The 24,993-nt window shown below is 40.7% G+C and overlaps 4 protein-coding genes and 1 pseudogene across 5 annotated transcripts; 3 read left to right on the forward strand and 2 right to left on the reverse strand.

Moving 5' to 3' along the window:
- The window catches only part of LOC120296406, a 2,982-nt pseudogene extending 255 nt beyond the window's left edge, over nucleotides 1-2,727 (forward strand).
- LOC120296409 (60S ribosomal protein L7a-2-like) lies at nucleotides 2,064-2,555 on the forward strand. Its single transcript, XM_039318345.1, has 3 exons — nucleotides 2,064-2,150; nucleotides 2,233-2,325; nucleotides 2,424-2,555. The coding sequence occupies exons 1-3, from the start codon at nucleotides 2,064-2,066 to the stop codon at nucleotides 2,553-2,555; spliced, it is 312 nt and encodes a 103-aa protein (XP_039174279.1).
- Nucleotides 2,728-9,378: 6,651 nt separating the features above from the next.
- On the forward strand, nucleotides 9,379-13,999 carry LOC104449039 (wall-associated receptor kinase 1). Its single transcript, XM_010063036.3, has 3 exons — nucleotides 9,379-10,371; nucleotides 10,570-10,728; nucleotides 12,655-13,999. Exons 1-3 carry the CDS (start codon nucleotides 9,492-9,494, stop codon nucleotides 13,497-13,499), a joined length of 1,884 nt encoding a protein of 627 aa, XP_010061338.2. The 5' UTR covers nucleotides 9,379-9,491; the 3' UTR covers nucleotides 13,500-13,999.
- Nucleotides 14,000-16,758: 2,759 nt separating this feature from the next.
- LOC104414712 (pentatricopeptide repeat-containing protein At5g14080) lies at nucleotides 16,759-18,913 on the reverse strand. The gene is given in 5 exon segments (XM_010025874.3): nucleotides 16,759-17,101; nucleotides 17,211-18,617; nucleotides 18,620-18,722; nucleotides 18,725-18,790; nucleotides 18,792-18,913. Coding segments are annotated over 5 exon segments (1,923 nt in total). The 5' UTR covers nucleotides 18,867-18,913; the 3' UTR covers nucleotides 16,759-16,829.
- A 1,076-nt stretch (nucleotides 18,914-19,989) lies between these two features.
- Nucleotides 19,990-23,728, reverse strand: LOC104414711 (ACT domain-containing protein ACR6). 2 transcript variants are annotated; one of them, XM_010025873.3, is made up of 7 exons: nucleotides 23,433-23,728; nucleotides 22,731-22,776; nucleotides 22,407-22,521; nucleotides 22,251-22,318; nucleotides 21,014-21,622; nucleotides 20,727-20,831; nucleotides 19,990-20,647 (listed from the first exon to the last, which is right to left on the reverse strand). In XM_010025873.3, the coding sequence occupies exons 1-7, from the start codon at nucleotides 23,477-23,479 to the stop codon at nucleotides 20,306-20,308; spliced, it is 1,332 nt and encodes a 443-aa protein (XP_010024175.2). In that variant the 5' UTR covers nucleotides 23,480-23,728; the 3' UTR covers nucleotides 19,990-20,305. The 2 variants fall into 2 exon arrangements, with proteins under 2 accessions (XP_010024175.2, XP_018717502.2); XM_018861957.2 differs by lacking the exon at nucleotides 22,251-22,318.
- Between the last annotated feature and the right edge of the window lie 1,265 nt (nucleotides 23,729-24,993).

A 24,993-nucleotide genomic window follows, 5' to 3' on the forward strand; every position in this document is an offset into this window, starting at 1 on the left:
TTTTTTTTTTTTTTATAACTTTTCTTAAGGTAATATACCCAAGTTTTGCAAATTGTATTTCTCCCTACCTTTTCCTGTTTATTAACTAGGATTTCTCCTTCGACCAAAAAAGAAGAACAGAAAAATAAAACCAAGGATTTCTCCACGTTCAACGCCCAGGCGAAAAACTTTCACAGGGTTCTTGCTGCCGCTCTTGCCGCTGCCGCTTTCGCCACCGCCGGAAAGAGCCTGCAACTCCCACATCTCCTCTCATGGTAATCTCTCTCTCTCTCTCTCTCTCTCTGTTTGCCGCTGAATCTTGTCAACTTTTGACAATTCAATCTTTTCTTGTAGTATCAGAAACTTTTAAATGATCCATCTTGCAATGTTACTTTGCATTATCATTGATCAAGATCGAGCTTTTTAGGCCGTGGGCTAAATTCTATGCGCTTTGTTTTGTTTTCTTTTTTAGCTAGAACGCATATTGATGTAACGACCCCTTTGAGAGCTCTGAGTTTATTTTAAAACTGCATCGGGGTGATAAAGGTGATATAAGTGTTCGCTTGTTTGTCTATTTGATTCTCATTTTTGTCACATTTTTTGCATTCTTGCTCATCTGAAGGGTCCTAAAAGAGGTGGGAAAGCTCCGGCGGCTGCGAAGAAGAAGCAGGTATTACATACGAAACGTCCCAATTATGTTTTGAGAGCTACTGTTTTCGTGCAAAGTTTCCATCTTTTTTGCCAATTTTGTGGTTTTGCAGGAGAAAGTTACGAACCCTTTGTTCAAGAAGCGGCCGAAGCAGTTTGGGATCGGCAGCGCACTTCCGCCGAAGTGGGATTTGACCCGGTTTGTGAAATTCCCTAAGACTGTTCAAATTCAGAAGAAGAGGAAGATTCTGAAGCAGAGGTTGAAGGTTCCGCCGGCTTTGAACCAGTTCACCGAGACTCTTGACAAGAACCTGGGTTGGATTCTGTTCTTTTCTTGGGGTTGTTAATACAAGATATGCGGATGGATAACATCTTTCGAAGACCTGGTTCGTTGTTTGTTTGAATGTGATCATTGTCAGTGCATGCATTTGTTCTAGTGTTGATTGTGTCTACTGCATCCAAAATGCTGCATTGATATGTTGAGCTAATGTTTCGAAGTTTATTTTAACTGAAATTTTGTGATGAGTACCAAGAGTTTCTTCATCAGACATGAAAGTTTCATACTGGTTTAGAACTTGTATCGCAGAGTAGGTTGTGATGGTGGGAACTATGAAATGCAATGCCTAGTTAATGAATGGTAATGGTGGTTGCACTTCCATTTCTCTTTGAATGGAACTTGCCATTTGTCATGTTTGCTTTCGCCTGCTCCAGTAATGTGATTCTCGAGTCAAATAGATGAAAAATGTAAGTTCTGCAGTTAGTCTTGAGTCAAATGGTTTGAAGTTTTTGTTGGTAGATGTTTTCACTTATTGCTTGAGTCTTTCCAAGTTTGTTTGTAATCTGGTTGTTTTACATCTTGCTATTTTTATTTTATTCTGTTTAGTCTTTCTGCTGATCACTGTTGGCAAGTGTGGCTTTGTTCAGTATTTGAGTTTGAATTGGTAGCTGATTCATTTGTCTGAAAATACAGCATTCTTTTGCAGCACGCTTTCACCATTTGGTTTTTTCCTTCTTCTCTCTGTTTCACTTTTTGTTTTAGTATGCATGTATCTTCCATTTTGTTTCATTTTGTTTCATTTTGTTCATGGAATTAATCTATAAATTGCTGCAGCGACAAACCTATTCAAGATGCTTCTCAAGTATAGGCCTAAGGACAAGGCAGCAAAGAAGGAGAGGCTCCTAAAAGAGGCTCAGACTAAGGCAAAGGAAAACTTCTGAGGCCAGAAAACCAATTGTTGTGAAATATGGCCTTAATCATGTCACTTACCATATTGAGCAGGTCCTCTGTTTATTCGATTCATCAAATCGGTCTTTTCTCATCATTTCTTCTCTGATGCACCCCTCAACTATTCCAAAGTTGGGAGATAAATCTAACTCGAAGAAAATGCTTTCAGAACAAGGCACAATTGGTAGTCATTGCTCATGATGTGGACCTGATGGAGCTGGTTTTGTGGCTCCCAGTATTATGCAGGAAAATGGAAATTCCATACTGCATTGTGAAGGGCAAGGCTCGCTTGGGCACGGTAATTATACTATATCTCATTGTCTAGTTAACAGATTTGGGAATCACCCATCTGTGTTAAACGAAATCTGTATCTTTGGCAGATCGTCCATAAGAAAACTGCGTCTGTTTTGTGCCTGACAACAGTGAAAAATGAGGACAAGTTGGAATTCAACAAAATCTTGGAGGCTATTAAGGTATGAACTCCTGCCTCTCTAGAGTACATATGAAGAAAATGTTCATAGCTCTCTCCTTTATGAGTTATGCCGGTCATGCTTATTGTTCGCTCCGGCAGGCTAACTTCAATGACAAGTACGATGAGTACAGGAAAAAGTGGTGTGGTGGAATCATGGGCTCAAAATCCCAAGCCAAAACCAAGGCCAAAGAAAAGCTTCTTGCCAAGGAAGCTGCTCAGAGAATGAGTTAGGGCTAGAGAAGAGAACTGTCCGAAACTGTAATCTCCTGTGGCTCCGTATGGTGGGAGACTAGTTTCTTACTTTGAATGTCTTCGGATTTGGTATTGGCTTCTAGCTAAAGGTGTAAACTGCATCTTCTTCCCTAGAGCTCAGCGGACAATGAATTGACATACCTCTTGGCCACCCCTTTGGATTTCATTGGATTTTAAATCTCGACATGTAGGTATTGCGATTCCAAAAAGAGAACAAAAAAATTGTCTAATGGACGCCTGTTCTCTGTATACCCTTTGCTCTGATGGGGTACACTGTTCTCTGCTGGGTATGAATTTGGTCGTACTGAAAATTTACTCTTTGAATGACGGTTCCGAACTTTTAAGAGTTTATGGATTTACCGCTTGTAAAATCTTACTTGTGATTTCTATTAATTATATCAGTAAAAAGGGTGTTTGTGCATCACAGGGGTCCTTAAACTAGCATTGCGTAAAAATTCGATAATATATCAGCTAATATTTGAGAGGACTAATAAACTTTTTTAGGTCAACCTCCCTTCTAGTCCTCAATAGATTGTAAGTCCTAGCGGACTACATCTTCCCATATCATGTCTATGCATCAAACAAAAACTGGCAAGGAAGTCTTTGTCACTTCTTCTCCAATATTTCATTCTTCTTGGTGAATATTCTACGGTACATAGTGCCCAGTAGTACGAAGACTTGCTTGTGAATTACGCCTTCTTTTATTGAAACATGAACCGTTGACGATGTGTGAAGTCTGTCTTTTGCGACGACTTGTCATTTCATCCCCCAAGTTGATATGGAGCCCGTGTGCTCACTTCTTGTTGGAATAAACAAGAATATTAGCAAGTTTTTTATTTTATTTTTGCAGTTTGCGCGGATTGAGAAACTCTGAGAACCTAACTTGAAATTGACTCGATGGTAAGGGCGTTCTCAGGCGTTCAGCTCAAAAAATCAATTGGTGTGCCCGATTCCTACCTTGGGAAACTCAGCTTTAAGTGGATGGTCATGGTGATGGGCTGTCGTGTTAGTTTCTCTCCTGATAACTGGCTAATTATGGTTGAGTCATCCGATTATTTTAAAAAATTTCAGGAATCACTGACAAAAAATATAGAAATCAAGAATGCATGAGGTGTACTACTGCACTACGCTCAAGGATTATTTATTTCTTTTACTAAAAGATAAGATGCAACTATCCTCTAAGATTCAAATTCTCGACAGTTAAAAAAAGGAAAAAATAAAACTAACATGAAAGGAAGGAGATTACAATCAAGATAGTGGAGTGGAAGAGGTATTTGAACGCTATGCAAGGATACCAATGTGCACGCATTTGTGGTGGTTCTCAAATTACATTGGTAAATGAAATATTCGTAAAAATGAAGACAAATTAGTGTATAACAAAAGGGATAAGTTAAGAAGAAATCGTTATAGAAGTACCAGTTCGGGAGATTCGGTGTCACAATTGACATCTTTGATAGTATCAACCCTATTTTAAATGCACATAGGTATTTTCTTTAAAAATAAGTTTACCTAACATCACATCTTGAACCCTTTAATCACCATATTAGTGCTTTCCTTAATGTTTATTTTAGTGCTTTATGCTTTGTTCCACTAACTTGTCAAAAGAATCTAATGTTATATAATCATTACTCTATTTTATAACTTAGTCTCAATAAACTTCAATACTATATTATTGCATCAACAGAAAGGTCGATTCTACTACTTATCGTAGTTCTAACTAATTATATAAGTGAAAAGGGTGTTTGTGCATGACACTGGTTCTCAAACTAGCCTTGGGTAAAAATTCGATAAAATTCGATTCTACTGCTTATCGTAGTTCTAACTAATTATATAAGTGAAAAGGGTGTTTGTGCATGGCACTGGTCCTCAAACTAGCCTTGGGTAAAAATTCTATAAAATATCAACTGATATTTGAGAGGACTAAGAAAATTTTTTGGGTCAAGCACCCTTCTAGTCCTCAATAGATTGTAACTTCTAGTGGACCACATCTTCCCATATCATGTCTATACATCAAACAAAAACTGGCAAGGAAGTCTTTGTCATTTCTTCTCCAAAATGTCATTTTTCTTAGTGAATATTCTACGGTACATAACATCTAGTAGGACGAAGACTTGCTTGTGAATTACGCATTCTTATTGAAACATGAACCGTTGACGATGTGTGAAGTCCGTCTTTTGCGACGACTCGTCATTTCATCCCGCAAGTTGATATGGAGCCCATGTGCTCACTTCTTGTTGAAATACTAATGGGTTTTATTTTGTTTTTGTCGTTTGTGCAGATTGTGAAACTCTGAGAACCTAACTTGAAATCGACCCGATGATAAGGGCATTATTTGGCGTTCAGCTAAAAAAATCAATTGGTGTGCCCGATTCCTACCCCGGGAAACTTAGCTTTAAGTGGATGGTCATGGTGGTGGGTTGTGGTATTAGTTTCTCTCCTGATAACCGGCTAATTATGGTTGAGTCATCAGATTATTTTGAGAAAAATTTAGGAATCACTGACAAAAAATATAGAAATCAAGAACGCATGAAATGTACTACTGCACTACGCTCAAGGATTATTTATTTCTTTAGTAAAAGATAAGATGCAACTATCCTCTAAGATTCAAATTCTCGACAGTTAAAAAAAAAGGAAAAATAAAACTAACATGAAAGGAAGGAGATTACAATCAAGATAGTGGAGTGGAAGAGGTATTTGAACGCTATGCAAGGATACCAATGTGCACGCATTTGTGGTGGTTTTCTCAAATTACATTGGTAAATGAAATATTCGTAAAAATGAAGACAAATTAGTGTATAACAAAAGGGATAAGTTAAGAAGAAATCGTTATAGCACCGGTTCGGGAGATTTGGTGTCACAATTGACATCTTTGATAGTATCAACCCTATCTTAAATGCACATAGGTATTTTCTTTAAAAATAAGTTTACCTAACATCACATCTTGAACCCTTTAATCACCATATTAGTGCTTTCCTTAATTTTTATTTTAGTGCGTTATGCTTTGTCCCCCTAACTTGTCAAAAGAATCTAACGTTATATAATCATTACTCTATTTTACAACTTAGTCTCAATAAACTTCAATACTATATTATTGTATCAACAGAAGGTTGATTCTACTACTTATCGTAGTTTTAACTAATTATATAAGTGAAAAGGATGTTTATGTGTGACATCCTAAATTTTCGACCCGTCCCGATAAAACGAAATGAGCTTTTCATCGGCGCGCCTATGGTCCTTTTTCTCTGAGCTGATCACTCACGAGTTAACCAATCTATTGAGTAAAGCCGTTAAGGGATATATCCGTGATAAAATCCCTAAAAGCTACCTAATTGGTTGGACGACTAAAATCGTGTCTGGTCGATTTTAACCACGAAATTGAATTCGGTTTCGGGAATAGAATGTTCGAGCATGTCATGGTTCATTTATAGAACGTCATCTTGTTTTGGAATTTTTAAAAATCAATTCTGGACGAATCGAAAACGAACGGAAATTCGGATTGGCCAAATTGAAGTGATTTTGACTTCCAAACCGAGCTACTTGGTGAAAGGAAAGTATGGAAATTGTGTAGGCTTTTTCTTCAATGAAATTGGACCTCAAATTGGAGAGATTAGAGATGAAATTTAAGTCCAAATTAAGTAAATTCGGAGCTAGGCTTGGGGGTGCAACATTTTGTATCAAATTGAATTATTTATGGGATTATATGTGCTAGAAAGAATTAGGGGGACATAAGGGACAACCATGGAGACTTTTGGGGCTAAGACAGGATGATTATTTGATATTTTGCTTGACTCTTCCCCCATCCACCAGCTTCTCACGCACGCCTCACTCGATTCTCTCCCTCGCTGCCTTCTCTCCTCTTTCCTTCAAAGCCCATGTCTTCACGCCGGTTCTGCAGCTTCATTTCTATTTCATCGAAGCCTCTCCACGCCGTTCTCTCTCTGCCACAAAGACACCCGCAATCGACGCCCCTGCCAACCTTTCACCATCACTTGTTCCCTCTACCACCGACCCTCCTTCTCTCTCTCTCTCTGCCACCGTTCCAGCCACCCCACCGAAGCAGAAGCTGCCCACGCCAGCACTCATCTCACGCCTACAACTCCCTCCGTTTCTCTTCTTCACGCTGCCACTTGTCTGCGAACCACCTCTATCGAGTCAACAAACCAGCGAACTCCTCCCCAACGTTGATCGAAGCTGCTTCTCCCTTCTGCCAGCGCCAACCCCACCAAATCAAGCTACCTTTGCTCCACCGAATTTCCCTCTCCTTGCCGCGGGCCCACGCGTCTTCAGTCCACGAAGCCAGCCTCCACCGAGTCAAGTTCACGCGGGTCAACTCCCTGCAACGAAGCCCCGCCCGAAGCTGCTTCTTCGTCTGCTTCCGTTGACGCCAGTAGCACAGTTTTTTTCAAAAGTTGCCCTAAAATCGTCTCTCGCATTCGCCCGTTTGAGGAAACGATCAGCCCATTTGAAGCCCGGCCCAGTTCAGTGTTTCCCGCCAGCAGCCCACGCCAATCCAGCCCACGCAGCAACCCACATCTCAGCCTGTTAGTTGGGCTCAGCAGCCCGCAAGCCAAGCCCACGGTTCAGCCCAGAATCGAGCCCAGCAATTCGCTGTGGGCTTGCAAGGCCTTCTCAGCCCGGTCCAAGCTCCTCTCGGCGTCGTCGTAGGCCCGAGCTTTGGCCATCGTCGCGCCGCTATCGCGATGAACCGGTTTTCACGTTAAACAGGTGAGTTTATGCACTAAACTCTACTTAGTAGGCTAATGATGTTTAGGGCGTGATTAGTTTAAGTTAATTATGGATTAGGCAGTTAGTTAGATTAGATTAGTGATTTAATTATCCAATTATGCATGTTAGGTGGTTAGATTAGATCAATTAAGGCCTAAATAGGATGTACTATTTATCTAGATAGGTTTGGGAATTTTTCCGGCCCGTTTAGGCGGTTAATTTAGCAATTACGGCCTAAGTATGCATTTATGGAATTAATTTGTATTTATTTAATTAATTTTGGTAATTATTTAATTACTAATTATTTTTGGAAATTAGACCGGAATAGTCGGTGATCGGAATTTCGTGCTGATTTCAATGGTGTGGTTAATTTTTGCAATTGAGTGTTAATTGTGCAAATTGAGTGCTGATTGGAATTTTGGTAATTTATTCCAAAATTTGTGAATTTTTATATTTATTCAGAAAATCCCGGATATTGGGTTTTAACACCGAAAATGGTTTTATATACTATATAAAATAGTGGGATTTTAAAAAAGAATATATCAATTTTTCGGGTTCGATCTGATCGTGTACCCACACGATATTTTCATGGAGTGTTTTTAACATGAAAGAAACGTGTCAAGGTCATTATCTTAATTGAGGCATGTGAGTGCAAATCACAATGTCCTTTATCAGAATTGAATGATCGTGTGCTGATTAAGAGAACCCGTCCTCGGTGTGTGTTGGTGGATGCCGATTGCAATAGATTCTGGATGTTAGCCGTCCCTGGTGTCATTTTTCTTAGTGAATATTCTATGGTATATAGTGTTTAGCGGACGAAGACTCGCTTGTGAATTCGCCTTCTTTTGTCGAAACACGAACCGACGACAACTTGTGAAGGCTATCTTTTGTGACTACTTGTCAAGTCATCCCCCAAGTTGATATGGTGCCCGTGTTCTCACGTCTTGTTGAGATACCAACGGGTCTTATTTTGTTTATATAGTTTGCGCGGATTGTGAAACTCTGAGAACCTACCTTGAAATCAACCCAATGATAAGTGCATTCTTAGGTGTTCGGGTCAAAAAATCGATTGATGTCGGTCTGATTCCTACCTCTGGGAACTCAGTCGGTCTGATTCCTACCTCTGGAAACTCAGCTTTAAGTGGATGGTCAAGGTGATGGGTTGTTGTATTAATTTCTCTCTTGATAATTGGTTAATTTTGGTTGAGTCCTCCTATCATTTTAAAAAATTCCAAGAACCACTGACATCTTTGATAGTATCAACCCTATCTTAAATGCACATAGGTATTTTCTTTAAAAATAAGTTTACCTAACATCACATCCTGAACCCTTTAATCACCATATTAGCACTTTCCTTAATGTTTATTTTAGTGCTTTATGCTTTGTTCCACTAACTTGTCAAAAGAATCTAACGTTATATAATCATTACTCTATTTTACAACTTAGTCTCAATAAACTTCAATACTATATTATTGTATCAACAGAAAGGTCGATTCTACTACTTATCATAGTTCTAACTAATTATATAAGTGAAAAGGGTGTTTGTGCATAGTACTGGTTCTCAAACTAGCCTTGGGTAAAAATTCGATAAAACTCGATTCTACTACTTATCGTAGTTCTAACTAATTATATAAATGAAAAGGGTGTTTGTGCATGGCACTGGTCCTCAAACTAGCCTTGGGTAAAAATTCGATAAAATATCAGTTGATATTTGAGAGGACTAAGAAACTTTTTTAGGTCAAGCACCCTTCTAGTCCTCAATAGATTGTAACTTCTAGTGGACCACATCTTCCCATATCATGTCTACACATCAAACAAAAACTGGCAAGGAAGTCTTTGTCACTTCTTCTCCAAAATGTCATTTTTCTTAGTGAATATTCTACGGTACATAACGCCCAATAGGACGAAGACTTGCTTGTGAATTATGCCTTCTTTTATTGAAACATGAACTGTCGACGATGTGTGAAGTCCGTCTTTTGCGACGACTTGTCATTTCATCCTGCAAGTTGATATGGAGCCCATGTGCTCACTTCTTGTTGAAATACTAACGGGTTTTATTTTGTTTCTGTAGTTTGCGCAGATTGTGAAACTCTGACTTGGCTACCGCTGAGGCATCGGCATCAACGAACGTAGCATTATAAAAACCGGTAGGAGAGCCAGAGGAAAGCACAGATTGGAAAAACATAAAAGATGAAAGCAGCCGTATTTTATTTCCTTCCAATGGCCTTGGCCTTGGTCTCTTTTGCCGAGAAGCACAAATGCAACCAAAAGTGTGGCAACATGAGCGTGCCTTTCCCATTCGGGCTCGACGAAAGTTGTGCATGGAACCCCAAACTCGTCCTCACCTGCAAGCATGCTTTAACTCCCCCGAAGCTGTACCTCACCGGCGATATTCCAGTGCTCGACATATATGTGGAGAACGAGACGATGACCGTTAGTGGGAAAATAGCTTTCGACTGTTATGACAAGAATGGCCATCAGCTTGACGGCTCTCACCCTGACATATTGATTCCACTGGACGAAGACGGGCAATATACATTCTCAGACACCCGCAATAGGTTCACTACCTTTGGTTGCGAAACCATGGGAACGATCATGGCCCCAGACGGTATCATGGGGAGTGCATGCGTTGCCTATTGCCTCGAGGACGTCAACTTCAAGGCCAAGGGCACTTGCTCCGCCCGGGGGTGCTGTCAGACATCGATCCCCGGGATCATGAGGAACCTCAGTATATCCCTGCAAAGCTTAACGAACTACACCTCAGTTTCGAATTTCGGCTCTTGCGGATCAGCGTTCTTAGTGGACCAGGAATCGTTTAATGTCTCCGATTACAAGCTTCCTGTCCCGGCTGATATGCGCAAAGACATTTTCCCAAGGGTGGTCCTGGATTGGGTAGTTGAACGGAATTTGACCTGTGAGAAAGCGCGATTGAACCCATCGAGCTACCCCTGCGGCGCCAACAGTAACTGCTCTGACTTCGGGAAAGAGGGTTATCGTTGCTTCTGTAAGCCTGGGTACGCGGGGAATCCCTATGTCCTCCCGCTGTCCCCACGGTCCGCGGGATGTGAAGGTATTCTTCTGTTCTCTTTACGAGCCAAATTTTTTTTTGGTTTGAATTGGGCCAGAATTTCCGTGATCCAGCCTCCTCCAGCCAGTTCTTCATTGAGTTGAGTTAGATGCTTCAATACACCCAAGACGTCATTTTTAAGAAGCAAAATAACGCATGAACGTACACTTACAGTTTCACCTTTGATTCTGTTTGCCATAGACATCGACGAGTGCAAGGATCCAGGACGATATCCATGTCATGGGAATTGCAAGAATACAGCCGGGGACTACACATGCCACTGCCCGTTTGGCATGTATGGTTATGGCAAAGTCAGTTGCCAAATTTCTCGTCTTGCCATAATCGCCATAATCGCTGCAGGTAACTCTAATTCCCTTGTTATGGTCACTCAACAATCTAAGCTGCTCTTGCTTTAGACTACGAGTCCCCTTGCTATCGATACGGCTTATGTTTATATATTCTCAAATTGTTCTCACTCTACATTCAACTCGAGCGATCACCAGTCACCAATATGGTTGTCAGTGGCCTCCGACTCATTTATGCTTAATGCTTCAAACGCACGTTTTAGCGTCCGAAGCCTTAACTTTAACTACCTTATCAACTCCTCAATGTGCTTTCATCAAAGAAATCCCCACGCACCTTGAGAAGTGGGGGCAATTTTCATAGAACTAGACTCTTCAATGACAGCCTATCATTTTTGGCGTAGCATCATGATGTTTCCTTTCATATTGACACACCTAGATCACCAGTTTCGACTAGTTACAGATCCCCCAATGCAAACCCGACGCACAATTCAATAATACCCCACAAGCAACCCTTGGCTAATCTACTACCCCAAAAAATTTCACAAAAACGTCATGAATCATGACACAGATATAGACAAAGTGGCGGCACCAAAATAAACCTCCACTACTCAAAATGCTTTCACAAAACTGGCAATTTAGAGTCTATAAACTCGTGCGCTTATAAGTATAAGCCAATTCACTTAGCTTCAAGAAACAACCATTCTAGTGTCACGGGTCAATGCTTGTGATTGAGACCGTGCGGCAACCTAGGCTTCCTTTAGTTCGTTAGATCACCTAAAGTAAGCCTTTTTCCCAAGGAACGGACGCTTGCTCACTAACTCAAATATGTAGTAGAGAGAGAAGCTCTAACAAAAAAATCACTTCTATTGCTCAAATGGGGAGAGCACACCTATTTATACATGAGGATTTTCAATTATTATCGTCTCAATTGCCATCTATCCTATTAAATATAAGATTATTATCTATCCCATTAAATACATGAAATATTTTGAGTATACATTTCCCATACTGTCCTTGAGAGTATTCTAGATTCCTTATGAAAACCCTAGAGTCCAAGATACTTCGAGTCTTGCCGATCGTATGGACCATCTCTATGGCTGCTCGGGTCTTGAAATCTCCAGTCCGTGACAATAGTCTCTCAAAGTTTTTCCTCTAAAAGCGCCGCTTCTCCTCTGGGGTGTTTCTTAGGATCTTTGGGGAATGAGTACTCAATCACGTGATGATTATCACATAAAAAAATTTAAAATTTTTTGTATTGCGATATTTTTGAATAGAAACTACGAAAATTTATATGGTGTTACGATCTGTTATGACCCGAGATTCCGTTTCCCTGCCCCTCCTCCTTTTTAGCTTTTTCTTTTCCTTTTCTTTCTCAGTCTTCACCGAGAGAGACACACGGCCACACCCCGTTTTCCTTTCTTTCGTCGTATCTCGACTGCACCCACCACACTTATTTTTTTAATACACCCCGACCCCTTTTGGCTAAAAGGATAAAAGGTGCAACCGTTATATTAAACTTACAACTTACCCACATGACCAATAGCATATAAATGACCTGGTTCAAAAACACAAAACTCAAACCTCTGACGCAAGGTCGTCGGCCCCGAATTGACCTCTGTAGGGGTGGTGGGGTGGCGGAGGTGTTGTGTGTGGTGTGGTGGCGGGCGTGGGTGCTGCTTGTGCGGCTTTGAGCAGTGCTTATGGCGTCTTCGACGGGCATTTGATGGGAAATGGCTCTTACCGCATGTGCATGTGATTTTTCGGAAAATGTGAGTGTGTTTCGGTAAAGTTGGGGCATTTTTTATGCTGTGGCTTAATCCGGTTACCCCATTGGTGGCTGATGTGTCAAGTATTTAAGCGGATAAATGTAAGAACAAATTTTAGTTCTAAAATTTACAAGGTCCAAATTCATTACTTGTCAAAGTAAATCAATCATTCGGGAGAGAAACTAATCCATCCATTTTTCAATTTTGTGTGGCAGTCATTGTAGCGGTAATGTTGTGCATAGTTGTTAGTGGCCTAGTCTTGCTCATATGCAAGAGGAGGGCCAAGGAGAGACACTTTAGGCAAAATGGAGGAGAGATCTTGAAGCACCAGAGAGTGAAGATCTTCAGTGAGGCAGAGTTGGCTAAAGCCACCAACAATTACGATGCTAGCAATAAGCTCGGTGAGGGTGGCTTTGCTTCAGTTTACAGAGGAAGAATCGACGGTGACATTTTAGTCGCGGTCAAGAAGCCTAGAGATGTCCCTATCAAGAAACCAAAGGACACGAACAAGGACGGCTCTTTGAGCACTCATGATGAATTTCTACACGAAATTGGCATCATTTCACAAGTGAATCATAGGAACTTGGTCAAGCTCATGGGCATATGTTTGGAGACAAAAGTGCCATTGTTGGTCTATGAATTCATCCCCAATGGGACTCTCTATTACCACATTCATGACAAGGGATCAACGGTCTTGCAATCATGGAAGAATTGCCTCAGGATTGCCTTGGAAGCCGCCTTGGCCCTCGAATACTTGCATTCCCTGGCCGACCCGCCAGTCATTCAAAGCGATGTCAAGTCTTTGAATATACTTTTGGATGAGAAATACTCTGCTAAAATATCTGATTTCGGAGCCTCGGTTTTGATATCACCCAGAAAGACCCATATAGCCGAAAGAATACAAGGCACGATAGGTTATCTCGACCCTGAGTATCTCACCACTGGGGAATTAACCACGAAGAGTGATGTTTATAGCTTCGGGGTTGTCCTCGTGGAGCTCCTTACTGGAGAGATGCCGACTCGGCATAGAAAATCTGGGGAAAAAATCAATATCATCTAATCTTTCATCTCTGCCGTGGAGGACCAAACACTCCTCCATATGATAAAGTTTGAGCCATCCAATGAAGGTGAAGTGCGGGAGATTGAGGCAGTCGGTTCGCTCACTAGAAGGTGCTTGAACTATAATGGCGTGAGTAGGCCAACAATGTGGGAAGTGGCCGAGCAACTGGCTAGGATCAACAAGAACTTGTGGGCCGATCAACAAAACAACGAAGAGACTCAAAGTTTACTCAACGAGACGAGATGCGATTCTCTCTTGACTTCAGTGAGTGCCATGAACAAACCGGAGTCGACTAATCTTTTAGTATTTGACATCGAGGCGGACACAACTAGTTCTAGCGTCTGATTCATGGTTTCTAGTGCAGGGCTATGTACAAGAACAAAACCAATGGTCATATGTTCGTCCTTGATATTTTGATTGAGGTCCTGATTAAGTAACTATTTTGAAGTCTTTATAAGGGATGACTGTATTTTAAATAAAGTACGGTGGATTATGCTTGATTGTACTCACTTCTGATCTAGCTATAGATTGCAGAGCTATGAGGAATAGCCATTTTATTTAATGAATGAATAATTATAGAAGACTGCTTGAATATCTATTCGAACAATTTAACAGGAAATTACTCTCTTGAATTTCGGTTTCACATACTGTAATATTCAAAACTTTTTGAGAGTCCAAAAGGAGCGGTGGGACCCACTTTCGATTTAAAAAAAAAAAAAGGAAATAAAAAAGGTTGAAAAGTCAAAAGCAGGAGAAAAAGAAATAAAAAAGAGTGTTCAGCTCATTAATCGAACCGGTCCGGGAAGAAAGAAGAAAAAATGGAAAGAGGAAAAAGAGGAAAGGGGTTTGCCCGTACAAGCCACGGACATCTCGCCAAGCCAATTCGATTCCATAACATAACACTCAGTAAGTACTCGTGCTCCTCGTTCATTCAATCGGAGTAATTTTAGTTTTAGGGCTTGGAATTCAAAATTATGTGAGATTTGAGCCGCGAAGTCATTTTTGAGTCGTTAAGCCACATATATATGTATGATAGTATCTTGGAGCGATAAGATTTTATTGAACTTGATTTGAGTTTATGGTTTGCCCTAAACAAAAATTTGAAGTTTCCTACTCGTGATGAACAGTGCATGTCCAGCAATTTCGGGGTCGTATTCTATTGGTTTTCGGCTTTATTTTGGAGCGGTCAAGTTGGGATCCTTATAGTATGTTAAAAGAGTTTTCTATTGACTATAAGAATATTTGAAACGCGATTCGGTGGAAAGAGTTATGACATAATCAAGTTTCACGCTCAAGCTTTGCATCGCAGACAATTTGAATAATCGTTTTAGATATCCGATTTATTAGTATATAGTTGTCATTTTATGCATAATTTGGTCGAGCCATTAGTTGAGATAACGTTTTACTTGGTTTTGATGCTATTTCTCGCTCATAGGAATGCGAGTTCATTAATTCGAGAGAGCTTTGTTTTGGTTTGGGGCATAATGAATACGATATAACATAAGCAATTGCCTATGTCAAAAAATGCTGCTTGAGATAAACTAATTGAAAACTTTAGATGAGAGAAACAAGTAGAGCATTGTCAAGTTGAATCGGACCTTGATAGGCAACCAACTAAATAATGACTATTTCTATTCTTTTGTTCTTCGTAACAAAAAATAGAATAGAAATCTGCTTGGTATTGTTAGCTAATTCTTTTATTCCCACGAATAGATTTGAAACAAAATTGATAAGTAAATTTTTTTTTGGTAAGGAAAAAATTGCTTTTTTGTTTTCAAGAATAACAGGAAAATTCCAAACAATGACTTGAAATGGCCTTGTTTTTTCAAATAATGATCTAAAGTTGATATTATTTTAAATAAGGGCTCGAAGTGTATTTATTTTCTCAAATAAAGATTTGAAGTGGACCTTATTTCAAAGAAAAGCTTGAAGTGCATACATTAGTTTGAAATAAGGGCTTGACTCACCAAATGCCTTGTTTTTTCAAATAATGATTTAAAGTTGACATTATTTTAAATAAGGGCCCAAAGTGTATTTATTTTCTCAAATAAAGATTTGAAGTGGACCTTATTTCAAAGAAAAGCTTGAAGTGCATACATTAGTTTGAAATAAGGGCTTGACTCACCAAATGCAAAGGGCAATTTGCCTTTTTAATTTTTTTTTAAAACTTTCTTTCTTTTTTTCTATTTTTCTTTTTAAAAAAATGAGGGAAGGTGCTAGTTGCCGCCCACTGAAGGCTGGTGGGGTTGTCGGCACCTAGGGGAGGGCTGGCGATGGGAGAGGGCAGTGACCCTCTCCCAAATATGGGCTAGGGTCGCCTGCCTCGCCAAGCTTGCATGACGATTGGCAACCCTTGCCCGGTCTGGGTGAGAGTAGGTGACCTTCACCTAGATCTGGGAAAGTGTCGCCAACCTCTCTTGCCCACCAACCCTCATCTCTGGTCGACCAGGGTCGCCAGCCCTCCCTTAGGCACCAGGGACCTCGTTGGCCTTCACCACAACCCCACCAATGATGGGGCGGCGACCACAAGCAAGAGGGAGTGTCCTCCAGCTTGTGTTTTCTTTTTTCAAATTATAATCTAATTTAATTTAATTTGTGTTTAGACAAAATATCCTTGATCGACCAAAAATTTTGTCGACCAATGAGGCTAGCCCCTTATTTGAAACGACTATAATCACCTCATATCCTTCTTTAAGATTGATATGGGAACTTCAAACCCTTATTAGAAATAAAGTCCACTTTAAGTCTTTATTTGAGAAAATGATGACATTTCGAGATATTATTTAGAATTTTCCCTGAAATTAACTCAAGAATCAAGCAATTTTATATTTTTTTTTTCTTTCTTTGCTTCTTTTTTTTCTTCTAGCCGGTCGCTAGCGACCTCGCTGGCGAGGCTCCCCCAAGGCCGACAACTGGCTAGAGAGGAAGAAGAAGAAGAAAAGGAAAAAAAGCTATCCCATCTAGAAGGTAACATGGAGTAGGAGATTGGCTACTCCAGGAAATTGTTTTAGTACCATATGCACGGTTGAAAGAAGGAAAGTGACCATGTAACTAATGTCTCAATTGCTTGATGTCAAAGCTATCCCATCTAGAAGGTAACATAGATTGGCTACTCAAGGAAATTGTTTTAGTACCATATGCACGGTTGAAAGAAGGTAAGTGACCATGTAACTAATGTCTCAATTGCTTGCTGTCAAAGCTTATTCCATCTAGAAGGTAACACAGATTGGCTACTCCAGGAAATTGTTTTAATACCATATGCACGGTTGAAAGAAAGTCCGAAATGTACTAACTTCAACTATCATTCTTAAAACATTCAGGAGCCAAAGATTATTGACTGCAAGACAATTCCTTCCCTTGCACTCTATCAAGCCAGTTCCAAATTGGTTCCGATTTAGACCCAGAAGAAAGTAGGAATACAAGTTCTGATGAAATATGTTTCATCATCAGAGAAGATTTTTCCCTAATCCATTTCATGTGTTCAAGGGCAAGTCCAGCCTCGTCTGCATCATTTAAATATTTCAGGAAAGTGACATGTGAGTCTAAATTGTCCAAATCACAATTGAAACGTTGGAGCAACTTTGAAGCAGTAACAAAATCACCTGCATCGAGCATGTCAAGACATAGAACCAAGATATTATCAGTTGCTGCGATTGTATAAAATCAAGAATACTCAGAATCCACTACTTACTGAGCACATCAAAAGTTTACCTTTTCTGCAGAGACACAGGACGAATGCATTGAGGACACTCTTGGCAAGAGTTGGATCCTGTTCAATACACTTATCAAAAATATCAAAGGCAGCTTCAAAGTTTGCTTCTTGACAAAGCCCTTCAATGAGAGATCTGTAGATTAAGGAATCCGGTTCCAACCCTTTCTCCAACATGTGGTAAAACAGCCTCCTTGCCTCTTCAACTTGCTCTATTTCAGAGAACTTCTTGATCAAGATAGTATATGTTCTTAAATCTCCAGAACACCCACTTGAAAACATCTCATCCCACAGCTTTTTAGCTGGACGCATAAGATCTTCCCGACAACATGCATCCAGAACAGAATTATAGCCAAACACATCTGGGCCCAACCCTTTCTTCTTCATCACCTGAAGGATTCCATAAGCTTCTCTTACTCTTCCAGCCTTACATAAAAATGAGACCATCACATTGTAACTCTCTGCATCAGCAAAATAACCACCGGAATCCAAGACTTGATACACCTGCACCAGTACGTCAGTTTTGTTGTGCTTGCATAAGTTTCTACACAAATTGCTCAATGTCAAAAGTGTAGGGAACTTTCCCTTCTTGATCATGAACCTAAAGAAGGCGATTGCTGATTGGGGATCATCAGCTGAGATTGTTCCAATCAATGCGTTAAGGATATCATCCTCCAGGGGAAAGTCCCCGCTAACGATGACCTCACCCAACTGTGTGGCTTCCTTCGTTAGTCTTTCAGAAATCAGAGTAAATAAAAACTCTCTATAGTCATTCGCCCTCGGAGCTACTCCTAACTTCCGCTTCAACTTCAAAACTCTGTCTTTCTCCACTACATCTCCCATTTCTCGAAAAGCTTCCGCAACAATTCTATAAGCCATAAAATCAGGTTTGCAGCTCCTACTTCTCAGCTCCTCCAACACCCAGAGAGCCTCCGATGCCCTTGAAGCTTGACAAAGACCATGAACTACCAAAACAGCAATAACTGACCCGTTAATCCCTGCATTACCCCTCCTAGCTTCATCTAACACGCTCAAAACCTCGGAAATCTCCCCATTACCACAAAACTTCCACAAGAACACGCCCAATCCCAGAGTGCTCAAACGAACACCTCGCCGCGTCATTTCATCAAACACCTTCCTCGCATTATCGATATACCCGTCAGACGCGAGCGCAGCCAAAAGCAAGTTACACACGTCCGGCCCAACGTCCCCGACCGACGAGCCAGCCTCACTGAAAACCAAAAACCCATCGTGGGTCCTCCTGTTCCGGACAAAACAAGCGATGACGTGCCCGTAGGCGGAACCATCGAGGCCGATCCTGCGGGCTCTGGCCCGCTTCAGGAGCGCTTCCACGGCATTGGACTGCCGGGAAGCGGAGAGCGACTTGAGGACGGCGCGGTAGGCGAGGGGTCGTGGGCGAAGCCGGGCTGCTGGGAGGCCCAGTCGAAGAAGCCGAGAGCGAGGGAGTGGTGCGGGATCAGGAACGGGTCGATCACGCGGGCGACGAGGTGAGGGGGGCGGCGAGCGAGTCGCGGCAGCGGAGGCGGTGCAGGGTCTGCTCGAGCGAGGCCGTCCACGCGCGTCGGGGCGGTGCGGTCGGAGGCCGAGAGGAGAGCTCTGCTTATTCTCGTCGCTACCTCCGTGACGTTGGATTTCATGACAGAATACGATGATCGGCGTACGGACAGGCAGACGAACCCGAGTCTTCTTTCTCGTCCTCAAGAAAGTTTTCTGGTCTCTTTTATTAGCGCTTAGGGACAAGAAGACATCATTCGACTTGAAACATAAGTACCGTTTGAATTAATTGATATTTGGGAGTGAACCCTACGCCACTTAACCAACCGTCGAAGTGATGGAAACTTTTCTTATCCTTATTGAAATTGTGTTAAGCTAAAATGAGAATCAGACTCTATTGGCTCATTGGGTTGATTTGTTCTATTTTGGGATGACGGACCCTATGAGTATGAAACTTGAGTTTGGTTCCGGAGTTAAGATTTGAAACTTCTTGCGGTTCGATTTTGAAGGAACAAAGTTGTTCTGGCTTGACATTGCAGTCCTTCGATTAGCCACATTAATTTTTACCATTCTTTTCTTTACATACGTGACACTGATGTGGCACCCGTGAATATAATGAAAATCGAAAAATTTAAAGCCAATAGAGGTTGGATAGTTACATTTCCAAAGGTAGGTGAGCATTGGCAACCCCTCCCCGACACGGAGTGCCGTCTCCGATGCAAATTTGCAAACTCTATGATCTTATAATCGCAAGTTTTTATTTTTATTTTTTGCACTTCTCACATTTTTAGTTTTATATTTTACATTTTCGGTTTCATAATTTTTTTTTTTTTTTCCTTCTAATTTTTAGTCTTCTTTTAGTTTTTTCAATTTTTTCTAACGTGGCAATAGTAAAATAGTACCGTTTTGTGCCTAAGCAGAAAGCTGATACTTAGGAAGAAAGCTGCTAGCAGCAAGGGTCCCCCAGCCAAGGACTTGAGATCAAGCTGACGAAATATCATTGACGAAGTCCAGGCGTTGAGGACTCGAGTCGGGTTGTTACAGGCCTATTTCCGACAATGGGTGATCCAGCCTGTGGGTGCTGACAGCGGCAGTTCGGTCGATGGCGGTGTCGGAGGTGGAGGTTCGTTCCAATTTGTTTTCCCATACGAATACAAATTCTCGTTGATGTCAAACCCATGTCATGTCATTCCTCAAGAGTGCAGCTTAATAGAAATGACCAAAAAATAAACATGAGATGATGCGTAAAGCTGAAGATATGAGGGCTCATACATAATATTCACAGTCTATCTCATTGATCTAACGATGCTTTTAATAGTTCTGTACACAGTAGAGTAACATCACCCTGTACACTATCTACTTACAGGAAGTAAAGATTTACAAAAGAAACCATCATTAAAGTAACAGATGGTGGTCTTGAGAATCTTCTATCTACAGTCTGATAGCAGAGAGCCATATACCCCCATCATCACTTGGCCCTAGGTGTACTATAGCAGACGTGATTTCCGTGTATGTTTGAGGGGTTGAAATGCTTGTATCTTCTGTACAGTGTGTCTACTTACAGGATCCCGTGGTGAGCCGTTCACGAGGCCAATCTGACTAACTTGAAGTTCTGGAAGTTCCTTGTTCTGAAGAAGTTGCCAAAGAGGAAACCGCCTGTAGTTTCTTGAGGTTTTTTAGGCAGCAGAAGTGAATTGTGTTTCACCTGCAACACGGACGGTACAATTTGATGACGGATTGAATCGATGATCTTGAGGTCCACAGGGCTACCGGTGACATCAGATACGTAGAATGTGTCTTTGGCTTTCCCATCTTTAGTTGAAATCTCAGCTCTTTTTACGCACAAACCATTCTCTCGGAATAACCTAGTGACGTCTGCGAGGAGTCCAACCCGGTCTTCGGCACACAATTCCAGTTCCAAACCCTACAAGAAGGCTTTTTCTCAGTTCATCGCTACCGAGCAACAAAAGACGAAAATTTCTTCCGATAAAAGTTGAAAGTACCTCAGATGCCCGCCTTTCAATAGCTGCTTCAAGACATTGTGTGATCCTTTCTCGTTCAGCTTCTGAACCTATAGGGAGTCCATCAACATGTCGGATGTAGAATTCCTTCAACCATATGGAATTTAGCTTCAGTTAACATAGAAGAGATGCATTCGATGGGCAAATAGCTGACAAGGTGGAAACTTGGAGAGAAATGTCAATTTACTCACTGAAGACCTACTCACTGCATACTCCTCCAAAAAAGCAAAAGCAAAGGGAAAAGGGAATGCCTGGATGTATGAATTTACCTGATAAGCTTCTTTCCTCCCAGTGTTGACCATTCCATGAAAGACTACATACTGCATGTCTGTCAATGTGCAAATGATATCAAACAGTAGTTTTGGTCGATCTTTAGACCTCATGGTCACAATGGTATAATCTTTCTCATAACAATCCATCACTGTTACAAAGGGTCTCGTGCTGTTATCATGCATCCTCCTAATCTCTTCTTTATCAACCCTTTCATAGTCTCTGTCTGCAAACATAATCTGATGTAGCCTCCTCCCCCTGTTAGTCACCCCGGGCGATGAAAGTGTCATCTTGGCCGTGTTAACATCACCATCTGCTTTAAGAACATTACAAAGAAGGTCCCTTATTGTAGCAAGACGTTTCGGATCTTTGATAGCATGCCCTGTTGTATCATCAGTGACATGAACAACAGCTGCGGCCCTAGCATTGTGTGTCCATATTTCAGCGTTTACTACATTGCAGTGAAGGTCCGTAAGAACAGCACATACTTCTGACAACAGACCAGGCCGGTCCGTACCAGAGAGTTCGATTGAGGTGTGCTCATTAGAGGGCATAAAGCCTACAGACTCTCTGAACGAGGGGGAAATGCTTGCATTGCTTTCAAGTCTCTGCGAATTTGATATCAAAGTTAATAATAAGCCATTGAATGTATTATCATACATAAGAACTCCTAATGACAAATAAATGTGAATAATTCAAGCTTTAAGGAAGCAAAAAGGTATTCCAGCATTTGCAACAGGACAGAAAACAGTGGAACATATGACAATCATAATAACATTTGCAATTTTTCTTTCCTGTCAAAAGAAGAATGAATGAGCTCATACAAATTTCTGATGCTTTAATTGGCAAATTTCCAGATTCAACTCAAATGTATCTATCACTTTGATTGCCCAGACAAACAATGGAAAAAGGTAGATCAGCCAGAAAGACGGAGAGAGATACAAACAAAAATCCAGAGAAAGTCACAGAGCAACGACTGAAGTATCCATCACAAACCCGGATCTACTTAATTTCAATCGACTCCTACAGCATAAAGAGCATTTACCACATGTCTTTGCTCAACTATTTGGAAGTATACATCATGAGAGAGGAAATGGCATGACCAACACCAGGATAAATAACCTTTCGGACAACAAAAACATTCTAGAGATTTTCTTACACCTCACCAGGAGAATGGTTGGGGCTGAGGGACAAAAGGAGAAGAAGCACAAAGAATTGGGTCCACAGCGAACTTACCCTCTTAATATATTCGATGACTTCTTTCTCCTTGATTTTCTTCCCGTCACAATCAATCACATTAAAAACTGAAGCGTTGAAGGGGGGAAAAATGAGAAACTGGGTGGAGTTCTCTAAACTTTGTTTCAAACCATCAAGTAGCAAATAAAGACTCACCATCCATGAACCATCCTCCATCAGATGATATATAAGCTTTAGTAATTGTGAGATTCATATCTATGAGCACTTGGACTACTTCTAGGAGAATGCCATGTTTGTTGATACTGTCAACCTGATGTAGATAAAAAGTTTAAAAATTAGAAACTTTGAATGAGAGAATAGTTTCAGAATATCATAACAGAACAAAACTATCAGAAACCCAACGTTCATTATTTTTTTGAAACATGTCAACATTGACCAACCTTATCTTCTCTCATCTTAAATTAGACCCAAATTTAAAAAAATAAAAAATAAAATAAAAAATGAAAGAAAGAGCTGCACCTGTATCACTGTGGCATCCTCGCAAGACTTGTTGTCGATAACCACTCTGCATTACGAGAGCAGCAATTAGATGAAACAGATACATAACCAAGGAGAAGTAAAATCACATGTAGGATGTCGTAGCGGTCAGGTTGACGACGTACAAAAGTTAAACACGCAGCAAGCATAATTCACGACCTCCTTCGACAGTTTACCATAACAATTGCTCATCTAAGACCGAGAAATAAGTACTAATTTACAAAACCACATCGCAAATCAAAATCGACCAAAGACTAAATCAAACATCAAACAGCCATCTTGGCTCGGCTTTCGACCGATGGCTCCCACATGAGATAAAAAACATCGCCCGAAGCGAACTTCCATCCGCTCACAAGTGCCAACTCAGCCAAAGCACCATAATTAAGTCGAAAAATCCAACAGCCCCTTAACAGCCCCTTAACAGGCACGGGCTTTTTTCTGTTTCAAGTTCCGAAGGAAAACGGAACCAGCGCAACACCGCCAGAACTTCTCACGCCCACAAAACACCAAAGCACCCAGAGAAGGAACCCTAAAACCGTTCGGAACGAACAAAATCGCAACGACCCTTTTCCCCACCGCCACCGAAGAAAAGTGGGCAAAGACCTTTGCCCAAAACCCACGGACCCCAGGCGCGCAAAAGCCCGCCCAAAACAGAGGAACCCAGAAAGAAGGGGTTTCGGGTACCTGGGGGGGTTCATTCTCCTGATGAGCTTAGCGTACTCATCGTCCATCTCCGGGAGCACGGCGGGGCCTCCTCTGCTCTGCTCGGGGGGGCCGAGAGCGAAGCGAGTGGAGGATGGAGTGAACAGAAGAGAAGAGGTGGGGGGGGAGAGGCAGGGGAAGGCAGGGGGAGGAGGAGGAGGAGAATATATTCAGAGATGGGGGGAAGAACAGCGTTTGGTGTGCTGCTGCTTGCTCTGGTTTTTGGGCGACGATGCCTTCTCCAGCATCCAAGGAATAACTCCCCCGCAGAGAGAGAGAGAGAGAGAGTAGCGCCAGCCGTTTTTTAACTGTAACTTTTAACCCAAGGAGGAGGTTAACTAACATTTAGCATTTTCTTTTTCTTTTTCTTTTTCTTTAAGGATATAAAATCATAACAACTTGTCTAAATCAATATTTTTTTTAAAAAGTTTTGTGTTATCGATTTCGAAATAATGAAAACCGACACAATTAGTTGTCTAGTTTAAATTCTTAAATTTGAAGGGTTAACTAACTGTCAATGATGAGTGTTTCCCAAAGCGTAAAGTTTAAGGAGAAGTTTTTTTTTTCCCTCTATTAAAATAGTAGAAAAGCATGAGGAAAATTACCGAATCTTGAATTTATTATATCTGTGCTAATTTAGTACTAACCAATTCAGTATTAAATCTTTTTATAATTTACTAATTCATTTAATTTAGTTAATTTTGACCGAAAATGGTTAATGTGAATCTCGACCATTTAATGAGGCACGGTGTAGACCGATTTTGTAATTTTTTAAGTTTTCAATTACTTATTTATTTAATTTCTTTTGGTCCTTTATTGCAACAACCCTTTAGCTAGGACCTCTCTAGCTATCACTGAGACATGACACCGATAAAAGAAAAATAAAAAATAGGAAAAAGAAAGAAGAAATAAAAAAAAAAAGAGAATTTTTAAAAATTGTCTACATTAGTATCGGTTGTTCTCTATGGCATGACTAACGCTAATCGAATCGCGCCATCAGTATTTTTTTTATCAAAATTTATCGGAAATATTATAATGATAAATCATCAAAAATCTAGGATTAAATCAATAAAAGTATAATAGATTTAAAAAAAAATTAGTAATTTTCTTAAAACCGTACGGATTCAAATTTTTAACTTGCACTAGTTTTTCCATTGGACTTTCGGATAGTTGGACAGCAACGGCTACTACATGAGCCTTAACATGTCGAAATTTGAGACGAAGGGAGTTCTTTAAGGAAGAAAGAAATCATAAGCGGAAGGATTTGGTTGGAATAATTACGCTTTCGAAGACCCGCTACATAAGCATGGAGAAATTTCACTAGCAAGCTATGAAGGTGGAAAATTACATATCAACCATCGAGAATGGTCCGACAAAAATGACATGGAATGTTGGAGAAGAAACCGTGATCACGTCCGCACGATCCTCGCATTAAAACCTACAACAAGTATTGGGGAGGAAGGTTTACTTCTAACTTTACTTCAAAAATTTTAAAAATTAAAAAAATATATTTTATCTTAAATTATACCAAAAAATTGTAATA

The sequence above is a fragment of the Eucalyptus grandis genome, chromosome 1 (assembly GCF_016545825.1).
Source record: "Eucalyptus grandis isolate ANBG69807.140 chromosome 1, ASM1654582v1, whole genome shotgun sequence".
Classification (NCBI taxonomy): Eukaryota; Viridiplantae; Streptophyta; class Magnoliopsida; order Myrtales; family Myrtaceae; genus Eucalyptus; species Eucalyptus grandis.

Excerpts from the sequence above, each read along its gene's own strand:
- LOC120296409 (XM_039318345.1), top strand. The coding sequence starts at position 2,064 with ATGGAGCTGGTTTTGTGGCTCCCAGTATTATGCAGGAAAATGGAAATT. Across the intron at positions 2,151-2,232 it reads GCAAGGCTCGCTTGGGCACG|ATCGTCCATAAGAAAACTGC; the intron begins GTAATTATACTA and ends TATCTTTGGCAG. Across the intron at positions 2,326-2,423 it reads AAATCTTGGAGGCTATTAAG|GCTAACTTCAATGACAAGTA; the intron begins GTATGAACTCCT and ends TCGCTCCGGCAG.
- LOC104449039 (XM_010063036.3), top strand. The coding sequence starts at position 9,492 with ATGAAAGCAGCCGTATTTTATTTCCTTCCAATGGCCTTGGCCTTGGTC. Across the intron at positions 10,372-10,569 it reads ACGGTCCGCGGGATGTGAAG|ACATCGACGAGTGCAAGGAT; the intron begins GTATTCTTCTGT and ends TGTTTGCCATAG. Across the intron at positions 10,729-12,654 it reads AATCGCCATAATCGCTGCAG|TCATTGTAGCGGTAATGTTG; the intron begins GTAACTCTAATT and ends TTTGTGTGGCAG.
- LOC104414711 (XM_010025873.3), bottom strand. The coding sequence starts at position 23,479 with ATGGACGATGAGTACGCTAAGCTCATCAGGAGAATGAACCCCCCCAG. Across the intron at positions 22,777-23,432 it reads AGGAGAATGAACCCCCCCAG|AGTGGTTATCGACAACAAGT; the intron begins GTACCCGAAACC and ends CTCGTAATGCAG. Across the intron at positions 20,648-20,726 it reads TTGAAAGGCGGGCATCTGAG|GGTTTGGAACTGGAATTGTG; the intron begins GTACTTTCAACT and ends GCCTTCTTGTAG.